General features: G+C 34.0%; 1 protein-coding gene across 1 annotated transcript in view; it reads right to left on the reverse strand.

The window, feature by feature from the left end:
- Positions 1-13,722, reverse strand: part of LOC136034337 (26S proteasome non-ATPase regulatory subunit 6-like) — a 99,851-nt gene extending 86,129 nt beyond the window's left edge. Inside the window, exons 1-4 of the mRNA XM_065715470.1 lie at positions 13,624-13,722; positions 10,191-10,373; positions 5,377-5,582; positions 1,407-1,569 (exon numbers count right to left, since the gene is read on the reverse strand). Of these exons, the coding sequence (XP_065571542.1) occupies positions 1,407-1,569; positions 5,377-5,582; positions 10,191-10,356 (535 nt within the window). The 5' untranslated portion in view covers positions 10,357-10,373; positions 13,624-13,722. The remainder of the gene's footprint in view (positions 1-1,406; positions 1,570-5,376; positions 5,583-10,190; positions 10,374-13,623) is intronic.
- Positions 13,723-14,921: the final 1,199 nt, after the last annotated feature.

Here is a 14,921-nt window from a genome sequence, read left to right on the forward strand (position 1 = left end):
CCATATCGTGCATATAATCAATAGTGGGTAAGTATATACCTTTGAATGCTTTTCACAAGTTTTAGATAAGTATCTTACACACTCATGCTCAAGTATTTAAAAACCGAGCTTCGCTCAATGAAAAGAAAGACAGGCGAAAATCCCGTCGAAAATAACAATATGTTAAGTTGAATACTATTTATCAAAATGTCGAAGTTCCAACTGATCATTCTCTTGCTCCTTTCATTCTAAGGTCAATTGACCTCTTCTGTTACATAGCATTAAGTAAGGCGGCTAGTTAATTAAATAATCGTTGTATACCAATTTGATTAACCCAGATTGGAACGTTTCAGAATATTAATGACGTGATTGCTATTTACTCACCCTTGTACAGAGAATACCGTCGAAGCATATTTGTCACCAAACAAATTGCGTCTTGAAACTCCTACCCATGGCTTGCAACCTTTATGAGTTTCTCTCATTTCAGTCAGCAGGTGATTTATGAACAATATCAAGAGGGTTGGGAGAAAGAAACGAATTTTCCCAAAATTACTAGATTATTTTTTTTTACATCAGAATATCGTAGTATGCCAATTTTCAGAAAAAAAATTATAATGCCGCTTTAAAAGAAAATTTAAGCATATATATAATTATTGCTCGTTTAATAAGATCGATTAACACCAACACTTTTAAGGTTTAAGGAGCGATCCGGGTTTAATTAATAAACATATAAATTGCAACACACACCCTAGGACGAGAGCCACATTGGGATCTATGAATACAAAAGGTTCTTCACTAACATGCAGTGATAGTTACCGGTGAATACGATTTTGAATAAAAAGTTTATCTCCTTCTTCAACTCAAACTCTTGTTTTACATGTTTGTATTATAGCCCTTATTGGCTTTTGTCAAGTACAGAGCACATCCAGAACTAAGAGCGCGATGTGGGCAGGTTATGGCATTGCCATATTGTACATCTCAACTCAGTGATGGGTAATTATCCAAATACATGCATTGTAAACATGTGTTCAAATGATTTTCGTAGATTTTAGAAACTATTAATAAATATATTAAATATATTAAATATTAAATATATTACTTTAATTTAGTTAAATATTAATAATTAAATATTAAATATATTAAAATATTTTAGAAAATATTTTAGAAACTAATCACAAATATTTAATCACGCGTTCCAAGTATTTAAAATACCTACTTAAATACTTTACTAACTCTGTCATTTATAATAGTTTTAAGAAACTGGCTGCTAATGAAAACTATTTGGGGTAAACAGTTTATATCTATTGCTTTGTCTGGTATTCCTGTTTGTCATGTTTGGGGTTACCACTTCAAACTTATTACTGTTTATTGGCCAGTACAAACAGGATCTGAAAGTAGGCACACGACGGAATTATGAATAAATTTACCTCCTTCTTCAATAAGCATCTGAGCTTTCTCTATATTCCTGTTGATAAGATCGTGATCCATAGTAAACAAACCAAGACGTATATAATGAAACAATATATCCAACCGTTGGCCCAGTGATACTGTCTTTTCATATGTCTTTCTAAAGGCGGATATGGCTGCCTCCTATGGAAAAAAAAAAATCAAGTACAAGAGACTATTAATTTTACACAACAAGCAATCAGTCTGAAATTATTCCCTTTTAAATAAAACACTTAACAACTGAGGTTTTCCCACTTAGAAGCTGAAACTTATTTTAGAAGACCTGACTGATATCCTTCTGAGCACAAACCCATCCATAAAAGATGGTTTACCCGTGTGTTGTGTGTGTGTGTCTGGGGGGGGGGGAGCAAAAATTGGATTTGGGGAGGGGATAATTTTTTCCCATAAAATTACCAAGATAGCAAAAATAGGTCATACTAGTCATCCGAATTACACAACGGCGTACTTTCAATTATTTAATTTGCTATTTTCGAGCATTCCCTTGAAGAACAGCAAAATAAACTATTATAATTAGCAAAATGTCAAGTTTTCCAGCACGATTTTAGACTTCTGCATGACAAATCCTCTCGGGGAGGGAGGGGGTCGGTCATGCCCAAGTTCCCCTTCTTTATGTGACGAATGATCCCCTATTTAAGAGGATTAGTCCTAACATTTTTCTTATTCCTGTCAACTAGTTCACTCGCGAAGATCACCGAGATTACGACGGGTTGACATCATACTGAAAATTTCTTCCGAGAGAATAGGTGATTCTTGATCATAGTTGCTGCTGCGTTGAACAATATTGACCCCCTGCAGCTGCTGGAGTTGAAAAGACATTAACGTAGAGAGCCACCTTGAGGGGTACAAGTACGCCTTCTTGACCAAATTAATCTCTTCGATGGCCAATCTAAATAACAATTTCCTAAGTAATTCCACAGAGAAACAAGAAAGAACAAAGCATTTTGTCAACGGAAAGATTTTAGGGGAATAGCCAAATTGAGGCTAGGTCTTAAGTGACGAAAAGTTCGGTTGTAGGCAACAATTTACCCAAGAGGAAGGTCCTTCAAACCCATCCTAGAAGCAGACTATCGCCCCCAATTCCACATGTACCTCATAGATAGCTGCATTCTGCAAATTCTGAACAAAAAATTTTTCCAAAATAATTACCAACTAGATAAGAAACATTGAGACTATTTGTGACAAAGCATAACAAATGACTGATGGATTATGACAACTTCGTTACCGTCAGGCACGTAGACAAGATTTGGTTTCAGCATAGAGAGCATAACTTTGCAATGGTGCACAGCTTAGAAAGTAAAAAAATAAGGGATTTATATGGAAAACACAAGAAATTACGATAAATCTTACAAAGCTAGACATTTCTAATGGGGAGAGGAGGCAGCAAAAGCTAAATATTCAATAATGGGAATAGGTTGCCACAAACCAGACATTGAAAAATGGACAATGGGTAAGGGTATAAATGATCCTCTACCTCCCCGTGTCAAAGAATTTAAGCAATCCCCCTCCACCAGAAAGAATCACCTCTGAAAACGTCTGTATACTTCCCAATAATCAATACTATATGTAAACAATGAGCAAAGTTCATAACTTGCAGCCCTTCCCCCGGGGACTTTGGGGGATTAAGCTGTCCTCAAAGATACGGTTGTTGGATTTTTCGACTATACTGAACAAAATGACTATCTCAAAATTTTGACCCGGTGACTTTGGGAAAGAAATGAGCGTTGGAGGGGGGCCTAGTTCCGCTTCATTTTTTGTCACCTAAAAAGCACACTAGAACTTTTAATTTCCGGTAAATGAGCCCTCTCGCAACATTCTAGGCCCACTGGGTCGATACAATCACCCCAGAGAAAAAATACAACAAAAAAACAAATAAACACGCATCCGTGATCTTTCTTCTAGCAAAAAAATACAAAATTCCACATTTTTGCAGATGGGAGATTGAAACCTCTGCAGTAGGGCTCTCTTATACGCTGAATCTGATGATGTTATTTTCATTAGGATTCTATTACTTTTAGGGGATGTTTCTCCCTTTTTTCGAGAATAAGGCACATTTTCTTAGGATCGTAACCTCTGATGAGTAGGACTAATTTGTAATATGTATATATTATGAAGAGGTAAAATAACCGACCGGTCCATGCCACGTTTATGTGCTGCAAGCAACAGCGGAGCATGTATTTCGAAGTCAAATGGCCTAAGGATATCATGACTTGCTAGGAAAATGCATTAATTTAACGCATCAGCTTCTATAAGCATATTAGCTAAAATATAATGGACGTGCTCACGACCGATACCTTTTTTAAAACCAAATTGGTTATCAGGAGTACGAGATTTACTCGAAATATCATCAATAACGAGCATTTCCATCAGTTTACAGAAAACAGGTGAAACAGTTATAGGATGGAAAAACCCGCAAACTATCGAGGTTTTCCCCTTTTTTCACACAGGAGTAACAATGCCGGTAAAACAATATCAGGTACAAGACTAGTATTCAAAAATAATCTGAAACAAAAGCTCAAGATGACACAAGAGATAGTCACTTTCATAAGCAAGGTGCAAACCACAGAGTCCATCCAGGTTACGCAATTGTTTGTTTTTTTTTTAGCTTACGGATGGCGACAGTAAAATTTTTGATGGTTATTACATAACCACCATTATAGCCAGGTAACTTTAGACCTTTATCTAGTTCTTTGCTGAACTTTTCTTCAAGCTCTTGATCAGGAGGGGAAAACTTAGAAGTAAAATGGGATATCCACTCCGTCTCTGGGATCGCGGCTTCGGAAACACCACAATTTCTCCTACGGTTAAGAAATCTCCACATTAAACTTGGATCATTATTAACTAATTTACTTTGCTGATCGATCACTTCACATTTATGCTTAGATAGGGCTTTGGCAAACTTATGCTGAACAAATAAGCGAACTTTATTTACAATACCAAATCTCGGACGATAACACTCAATCCAAAGCCGATTCCACTTGCACATGCGTCACCAAGAGCAGGATTTCCAGACCACTTCAGGACTTCCGTACCGATTCTAACTTTCCGACTAGGCAGAGCAGCTCTCTTTGTACATTTTAAAGCATGTGAAATATCCGTGCAATATATGTTCAGACATACTGGTTTTTCTTCTTCTTCTGGAAACCAGTGCATTCTGCTGTAGTAACTTGAAATGTATTTTAGTCTTGGCAAGAATCTCGCCTATTACTGCATGTTAAGTATACAAATCAATTTTATTCCAGTCAGTCTTGACTGCCCACTTCCTAGCTCAGGTAGTACACGGGTGACTTGAAAAGCATGCATAATCAGAAAATGGTCAGATGCAGAGACTCTTATATCGAAATGAATGGGCCACATGGTGGGGCTTTCGGTGAGCTTAGCATGAAATCAAGGCTGGATGTCAAGGCCGAGTCATCTCAAGATATCTATCAACAAAAGAGTTGCAAGAGTGGCGTAAATTCACGATGAAGGAGTGGGAGGAATATACTCTTCTAAATCTAGGAGGGGGGAAAGTCTTAAGTTTTTTTTTCAATTTTTCTATGAAAATACCAAAAAACATATTTCAATAAAATACAAAAAAATGGTATTGTACAAAATCTATTGGGGAGAAATACCCCTCAGTCCCCTATTCTACTCGATGCCCCAGAGTTGTAGGTAGGAATATTTATCAACTACCTTTGCCTAACAAACAGTTGAAAAGTAAAATCAACTCTTAACAGAAGCAACCCCTATGGAGCCTATCTTGAAACTCCTTAAATATGAGTGTCAATCGTTTCAAATACAGCGATTAGAGCTATATTATAACTATTTTGCGCCACAATCTTGCTACAAAAAAGAAATAAAACAAGCAATTTAAGTGAAAGAACTCCGAATAAGTGACAATACTGATCTTGTACGAATCACCAATGCCAAAAACGATATTCAAAGACTAACCACATCCCCAATTTTACTGAGATATTCTGCTTTTTTGAGATTCGCTTCTCTCACTTCCATTTCGCCAAGATTTTCTTCAGCATCAACTATAGCAGCGTCCATTTCCGCAAGCTTGGCTTTGTTTGCTGTTGACAGTTTTTCGGCCAAAGACGAATCTTTTGTCCACCCCAGGTCTTTGCATAAATCTTCATAGAATGGTGCCATATCTGAAAATATTAGTAAATAATTTCTGAGGCCACACCGGCTCATCGTGATCAAACATAAAATCACGAAGAAAGAAAGAAAACGAGGACAATATACAGACAGTGAAAAAATAGAAAAATTATGCAAATATTTCGGTCAAGACCTCCGCTTGGCCGTCCTCACTGCAGAATAAAACTGATAAAATATAAAAAACCCAACCTTAAAACAAAACACAAAACTAAAATAGAATGACCCTATCTGAAATGAGTTACGGTAAAAGGCTAACTCTTTTCTTTTTTCTGAATAAAAACACAAGTCTAAATGGTATTTCACAATTTCATCTTACGTGAACACTCTTAAAGGCTAATCGTTTTCCAGGTGGATTATTATCAGAGATTATATTTGACTGCACAACATGATTTAGTGGGTGTTTGTAAAAACGATCAGAATTAATAATTTTCATCATAAATGGGACTCACCTAATTGCTGTTGGGTTCTTCCAACATAAGAACAGGGAATTCTATCAACACCACTACCCAGAATGGGGCTGATTTTACCTTTTCCGATGTTGAAAAAGCTCTGTGTCGTATTTGAATTTTTAAAGGTGACATTAAGTTTATGTTTTTTTTAAGGATTCTTTTCAGTTTCTCACTCAATTTGGGGATGTAGGGGAGAACAGTGAAAAGTTTCTTATCATCATCCAATGGGAAGATATATGTTAGGGTTTGTGGAGTTGATGCCTTCTTTTCTGCCTATTTTCGTCTTTTGTCTATAATGATTCCAAGTTTTATTTATGGGGTACACATTGCAAAATCAAATTTCCTTAATATAGTTCAATTTGGAGGCTATGTGAGGCTCCGAGCATATCCTTATTACTCGGTCAACCAATGAAATCACTACTCCTCTTTTTATGTTGGGAGAGTGGCTGGAGGAAACATGTAAATATCTATCGTTATGTGTAAGCTTTCTATAAATAGAAAATTCAAGGTTAAGAGACTTATTGAAAATTAAGACATCTAGAAAAGGAAGTTCGTGGTTATCTTCACGTTCAAAAGTGAACTGAAGGTTAGAGTCAAAAGTGTTTAGATAAATCAAGAAGGAGTTAAGCGACTCCTTTCCATGATCCCACACAGAAATGACATCATCCACAAAACAACCCCAGAATCGGTGTTCAGAAGAAAATTTTTCAAAGCAGAGTTTTCAATGAATTCAATATAAAAAGTTGTCAAAAATTGTGAAAGGCTCGTACCCATCGGGAGACCCATCATTTGGGTAAAAAATTGGATATTATATCGGAAAAATGAGGAGGAACTATTGCAAAGATGGACGAAACGCATAATAGTTTTTATATTCAATATTTTGTATTCCATTTGGTCAATATTATTTTCTAATTTTCTTTAAAGAGCGAGTTCACATTTTTAATATCACAAAATGTATACAAAGAAGTGGCATCGAAACTGGCCTAAATCGCATCTTTTTTTTTGTATCAAGGTTTTTTAATTTTTCGACAAGGTGAACTGAATTTTTAATGTATGAAGTTTGCGTTTGCATAAGGGGACGAAAAAGGGTTGACAACCATTTTCTAAATCAGGCAGTGGGAGAGCTATAAGAAACCACAATTGGATGTAGAGAAACTCCATCTTTGAGGATTTTTGGGAGACCGTAAAATTTAGGAGCGGAGTAACCTTTAATATAAAATAATTTAGACTTTTGTGGAGTAACAAATCTTTCAGTTTGCAAAATTCCTATCTGCCTTCGTACTACATGGGTGAACTTATCGGTGAGGTCTGAAAGCATGGGCTTGTAAGTAAGGGTGTCAGATAAAATATATGTAACTTTTTTATTATATGAAGTTTTATCAAGGATAACAATTTTATTTCCTTTGTCAGCCCTGGTGATAATGATGTATGGGCCTTTTCTTGAATTGTTGATAATTTGTGTATCCTGATTTTTTTACCTTGAAAAGTACGGAGTGAAATCGAGAATATTCTTAACCACGTCTCCTCGAAGTAAATCTGGATTTTCCACAGCACCACGTGAACGAAATATACCCGCATCCACACTGGAGATTATCTCTGAGAAATTCCCTTGTATTTGAGGTAGGCAAAATTTAGGTAAATTTGAGGTAGGCAACCTTAGCCATACAAAAGTCGTGGCGGAAAGAATTCTAAACTATTCTGGAGAACTGCAGAAAATCTTTCGGCGAAAGATTTTGCTGTAGAAAATATCAAGTTTTTGAAATTGTATTACTAAGAAAAAAAGCGCCGTGTTTTTTGGTCTTTTAAAATGTGGATAAATGACTGAAAACCAACCTTATCACTAAACTGCCTTTCGGATTGCTTACCTAGATTTAGGTGGAAACAAAGATAATTTGGAAGAATTCTTTTTATTCTAGAATCTGTAAAAATTATTGTTGATTAATAAGGCTGGTATATTTTTTAGACATATTAAAATAATTAAGAATAGACTTGGTCAAATGCTCCCCATAAGCTAGTCGTGAATAATTTCCGAGACCACACTGGCTATTCATGATCCAACATAAAATCGTAAAGAAAGGAAAAAAACGATGACAATAAACAGCCAATGAAGAAATTGAAAAATTATGCAAATATTTCGGTCAAGACGTCCCCTTGACTGTCCTCAGTGCAGAATAAAACAGATCAAAATATAAGTAAACAAGCCTTAAAACAAAACACAAAACTAAAATAGGATGACCCTTTCTGAGTAACGGTGAAAGGGTAACATTTTGAAAAGGTACCTTTTCAAAAAATAAGTGAAAATGAAAAGGTGATGTTGAGTAACGAAAAGATTGATCAGGTGGGCTTCACTTATCTTGGTAGTATTATTAGCAAAGACGGTGGGATCAGTGAAGATGTTAAAAGTAGAATAGCCAAGGCCCAGGGTGTTTTTTCACAGTTGAAAAAAGTTTGGAAGAATAGGAAGACAAGTTTGCAAACCAAGATCAGAATATTGGAAGCAACAGTGATGACAGCAGTCAAATATGGCTCTGAAGCTTGGGTGCTCCAAAAAGCAGATGAAAATTTACTAGATATTTTCCACAGAAATTGCCTACGGATTGTTCTGGGTTCCCGGCTGACTGACGGTATTTCAAACAGTAGGTTGTACGAAAAATGTGGTTCCATCCCGCTTTTAGGGCTATAATGAAAGAAAGGTTAAGATGGCTAGGCCAGGTTCTGCTGATGAAGCATAAGAGATGGCCGAAGATTGTCTTTTTTGGCCAACCTTCTGGGGCTAAATGGAAAGCAGTTCATCCTCTTCTGGGGTGGGAGGATGTCATAAATAAATTTTTAAAGGAAATGGGAACTTCCAGGGAGGGTGTAAAGAGGGAGGCCTTGAATAGATTGGGTTGGAGGACGAGTAGTAAACAAGCTATACCATTGAGTCACTTCAAGCAACATTCTAAACAATATGACATGTACTCAGAGAGACAATGCCCCCCCTCCCCTGTCAAACAAGAAGACATTTAAAAAATTAAAAAAAAAACACACTAAAGCTCCTGGCAGCACTCATACCTGATATAACGTAATTCATCACCTACTTACCATAAAAATGAAAGCAAGTTAGCCGAAAAAGAAATAAACAATTTGCAAAGCAAAAATGATAAACAAAAAGTGGTACCAAAAAAGTAAGGATACTGTGAGTAGGCAAATGCTTAAAAGTCCAATCTTACAAGGTGATTCTTTTTCCTTTTTGTATCTAAACTAGGCACGGATAACTCTTCTCGTTCCACAAATCATATAATGGTTAAAATTAGCTAATGGCTAATAATAAAAAAAAACAATACCTTTAACGGTTAGAAAGAAAAATAGTAAAAATAATTAATATAATTGGTAATTTGTTTTACTAGATTATTGCTCATTATTCATTACGAATTTCATTATTAGAATACAAAATCAAGGTTCAGTCAAGTACTCTGAAACTATAATATAACATAAAATTCAAAAGTTGTTTAATCAATTTGTTCAGTTGTTGCTTTTATGCTGAACTTTATTATTCGTTTTAACTTGTTTACAGGTTTTGTCAGATTGGATTTTTCTTTTCTTAGAATAAAGCAAATGATAAACATGGCCGCAGTAAAAGATAAGCAATGATACAGCAATGTAACAGTAAGTCTACAGAATAACAGCAAACAAAAAGCTTAGGGATAATGCATCTAAAAAAAACTTTGGGGTAATGTATCTAAAAAATGACTTTGATGTAATGCATCTAAAAAAGACTTTGTGATAATGCATCTAAAAAGACTTATGAGGCAGCCTGAAGGAATCGCATGCCTGTCCAAATAGCCTAGATGGGACAAAAGCCTGGCAAAGAGCTCAAACTGCGGTTTTTGCGTATTTTTCTTCACAGATCATAAAAGAAGCTGAAACCATGCTAATAAACTTGCCTGGGTTGTGGGTGTTCTCTAGATCCTTTCGAAATTATACCAGTTTTAATACCTCACAAAAGAGACATGAAAAGGCTAGACTAAGATAGAACAAATGCATCCGCCCCTCTGACATGGAAATTAAGGGTAAACTTAAAAAAGGGAAACCTTCTTTGAGTTTTGGTTTCAATCCCCATCACAAAAAATTTATCCTTTATGTATAAGCATTTAAAAGATTCAAGCATACCATCTGCATGGACTGCTTTCAATAAAGTACTGCGGGCTTCTTCAATAATATTTGAATCAAAACTGCCGGGCTTCTGATTTTCAGTTAACAACACAAACTTCAATTGTGCCAATTCCAAATTTGGATTCTTGTCTAATCCTTGTTCTTCAAGGCTTTCGGCAGGCATATTGACACTGTTCTTTCCTAAAAATAGAATTAAAGTCACTTTGAGAATTATTCCTACTCTTCGCTATCTATGGTAAATTAAACTTATTTTCAATTTACCATACAATATTTTTAAACTATTTATAAATGTAATATTTACTATATACATGATTATGTCATTAAAATAGGCCTATACTATTAATAAATATTTTGTATTTTAAAGCCATAGTTATTATGGTTATTTTTAGGCATATATTATTGATAGTCATTATTTATTTTTAAGCCATTGTTATTATAGTTAGTTTTAACTACCTTTAAAGATAACACTAAGTATATTTGTAATTTTGTAGTTATTTTTAGGCCTGTACTACTGATAATTGTATGTTTGTCAGAACTTTCTTTGCAGCATAGGAGCAAAAATGTATATTTGTCAAAATTTTCTTTTCAGCATAGGAGCACAAAAATTGCATTAAAAATAGCATGAATTTCTTTAAAGTATATTAACTACAGATCTTAAATTCTTTAATGTCCTTCAGGTTTCTAAAATTGGTGTCTATTTTATAAAAGGATAAGGATAAAGATACTCCAGAGCCATTGCTGGTGCATAGGGTGTCGAATCGACGTTTCAGTTGCTGGACGTCTATTTTATGTAGGAAAATATTTCATAGATGTTTGGACTTTTTATTTACAACTACTCCAAGATGTCAAGAAGAATATACCCCAAGACCTCTTTCTGTGACAAAATTCTACATTTTTTTAAAGGGAGATTTTAAGAGATGTTAAGTTAAAAATATATTTAACACCCTATTTTAGCAAAGCTCATGTTGAATCCTGTAGTTTCTTTTCCTAAGTTAGAAAAAAAAATCTTTTAAAAGGATTATTGTATATATTCCTTAAAACTAAAAGAATGCCCAAAAATTAATAAAAAAAACAAGGTTTTTCAGATGAAACTCTAAAAAACTAGTACTTCACTGAAAACACAAGACAGGGTTAGATGCAGAAAATTCTTACAGAGGCCTAAAGAAAGTAAAAGGCTGATCTATAAAGCTCTTAATAGTCTTTTCCTGTCCATGGAATCAATCAGTTTTACTACACAATTTTTGTTCTCCAAAAACTCAAGAAAGCTTATTTTCAGTAATGTGCTATTTTTTTAGTAGCCAATTCTAACAATCTGGGGAAATATAGCTTGTCAGCTTATTTGAAACAGATTTAAAAAAACTGCATAGTATGTGTAGCAGTAATTTTTTTCCTTTCACGTTTTAAATTTACTCTTTGCTTTCCTCAGAAAAACTTTTTTTTTAAATTATGGCAAAAATGAGTTATATAGAGAATATTAAAGTAGGCTGAATCATTTTGACAACATATCTTTTGGGGTATGACTGATACAAGAACCAAATTTGGATTTTCTAGCTTTATTCAGATGTCTATCAACCAGGGAATGATGATAAATAATCAGTTAAGATTTTTTCAGTGAAACAGAAAAACTGAAGAACCAAAAATTGAGTTACATCTTCTATGGTTAGGATGGCTATACAGCTCTTTCTAGTTTGTTTTGTGTAAAGTAAGTTTATTGAAGACAGAATTATGTATTTTATGTTAAGAAATAGTCACCATCAGTATGCCTGCAGAAAATCCTGAAGAAAAAAAGATTAGTAGTTCTCTAAAGTATAACTACACTGTACTTGCACATACCAACTAGTTCTTCTTATAGTTTTTTAAGCTGTTTTTCAGGTATTGATTCAGAGGTACCACATGGGTGGGTGTAGGCCAATCCTCTCTTGTAATTCTTCCTTTCCAATCTCTATATTTAGAAAGATATACTTGGGGATATTTTCATTGACCCCCCCCCCCCCTGATTTTAAAAATACTTTTTTTGTCTTTGTACAAAAAAATATTGAAAAAAAATTCTTTCAACATCAATTCCATCTAGGCTACTCAAGTTTTCATAATTGACAGGCTGCTTTGCAATTCAGCTAAATTTTGCAATTCATGGGCTTGAAGTTGCCTGACATGTATCTTTGAAATTGTAATGCAGAAGTAGCATCTTTTGGAGGAGTATTTACTACATAAAGAGTGTAGCTCCAACAAAAAATTATACTGGTTATTTTTTTTAAGTACTATATGCTATTGATCATCTATGCTTAAACAATTTATATAAACCTGGTATTTATTTGTATCACAGCCTAATATATTCAATTGGTCTGTCAAATAACTTATATAGTAAATTTACATATGCATTTACTTACATTGTTAGATATATAGTAACAGGTATAGTAATTATGAATACATAAACTTTTCTTCCTAAAAACAGAATTTAAGTCACTTTAAAAATTATAGTTGCTCTTTGCTTTTGTTTGGGAAACTTATTTTTAATTTAGCATAAAATATTTTGAAACTATTTATAAATGTAATATTTACTACATACATAATTATGTAGTTAAATTTAGGCCTATACTATTAGTATTTTTTTTTTTTATTTTAAAGCCATAGTTATTATGGTTATTTTTAGGCCTATATTATCAATAATTATTAGTTATTTTAAACAATAGTTATTACTACTATTAAAGTTGCTTTTAAATTATTTATAAATGTAGTATTTATTATATATGTTATTATGTAGTTATTTTTGGCCTATACTATTGATAAGTATTATTTATTTTTAAACCATAGTTATTATAGTTATTATTCTTATTATAGCTATTTTTAAACTATTTATAAATGTAATATTCACTATATATATAATCATAATTACTATACATATTACTATATATCTAACTATGTACACAAATGTATATGTAAATTTACTATATAAGTTAGTTGACAGACCAATTGAATATACTAGGCAGTCATACATGTAAATATGAGATTTGTTTAAATTATTTAAGTATAGTTGATCAGTAACACATAGTAGTAAATTTAACTAAAATTTTTCCCAGGAATTGCATTGTTCAGAACTGAAGTCAGAGACAAAGAAGTTGAAAACCAAGGTAGGCCTATAATGTTTTTTTTTTATCAAAATTCCAATAGGTCACAGGACAAGTAGGCAAATTTCTAAGAATTAGACATCAGAAGAGGATTAACACAGTAGCTTGGGAATACCTATCGGAAGTATGTTTTTGGCCCTGGACTTATTACTGAAAGTTTCATCTCCTTAACTTAGGCTAACCCTTTTCCAAGATTTGCTAACCCATGCCCTGAGGTGGAAAAATCAACTGCCTTGAATATTGCTACTATAGCTTATTTTTACAAAAAAAAATATGCTGAAGGTAGTATAGCAAAATCAAATTACCTGACCAAAAATCAACAAATTTCCAGAAATGACTCAGCTCTAAATTAAGCGATTTCTTCTACAAATGATTTAATCAAAGCGTTGATCGATTTAGTAAAGAACCTTACCCTTTCATTTTATTAACCGAGTACGTTCAGACCTTGGACTTTAGTTGAACTTGAACCCTAATTTCAAGAGTTTAAACCCCCCATAGTCACAGTATTCTCATCTTTTTACCTGTAGTTTTGTTGACTTTCCTTAGCTTCTGCCCGGATAAATGTATGTCCGATCTTAAAGGCGTAACGGGGGCGCATATAAACACGTTTATGATGCGTTTGTAATTTTCTGGTATTGTATCCCAGTTTTGAGACACAGTTAAGATATTATATGAATATGTTAGGGAATACAGAATAAGCTCCCAGAGCAGGAAAATTAATATAAACAGATAAATTGCTTGAGGTTTTAATACCCATTTAAGAAAACAAAAACCATCCCATTTTCCGGAGAAAAGTTTTAACCTTGACCTTTTGTAAAGTTTTTATTGGGTCAACCTTTGTTTGAGGACATGGGTGTGATATGACTGCTCCTAAATAATTTACTTAAGGCTTTTTCTCTTTATTACTTTAGGTGGCAAATTTAGAGATAAAGGACTGATTCTCATTATTTAATGCTAATTTTGAACGAGGGGCCACCGGCTTTTAGAAATCACTTGCATCAAAATTTGTTTTGAAAAAATAATTTTTGAAAAAAGGGAGAAAGGCCTCCTAGAAGTCATAGAATTTTAATGAAAAACATATCAGATTCAGCGTATAAAAAAAAACCCATTGCAAAGGTTCCAAACTCATATCTGCAAAAATGTGGAATTTTTTAATTTTTGCCAAAAAAAAAGATCACGGATGCGTGTTTTTTTTTCCATAGGTGTCGTATCGACCCAGTGGGCCTATAACATCGAGAAATAGTTCTTTCTAGTTCTAGTGCCCTTCTTAAGTGATCAAAATTTGGAGGGCATATAGACCCCCTCCCACGCCACTTTTTTCCCAAAATCGTCCGATCTTTGAGACAGCTTTTTTTTCCAGCACAGTGTAAAGGCCCAATAACTGTGTCTTTGGATATAAAATGAGCCGCCAAAGCCCCTCGAGAAATTTTTGTTTTATAAAATTCGCCGATTGTTTTATTTTTATTGGGAACTATGCATACATTTTTCGGGTGGGAGGATAGGACAAATTTTCCTGCTGGGAGAGTTTTACAGGAGAGGGAAGTTTCCAGGGGGTTAACTTTTCACGGGGAAATCGTGAATTTGCCACAATTCCTATACGACA

This window comes from Artemia franciscana, chromosome 13 (assembly GCF_032884065.1).
Source record: "Artemia franciscana chromosome 13, ASM3288406v1, whole genome shotgun sequence".
NCBI classification, from domain to species: Eukaryota; Metazoa; Arthropoda; class Branchiopoda; order Anostraca; family Artemiidae; genus Artemia; species Artemia franciscana.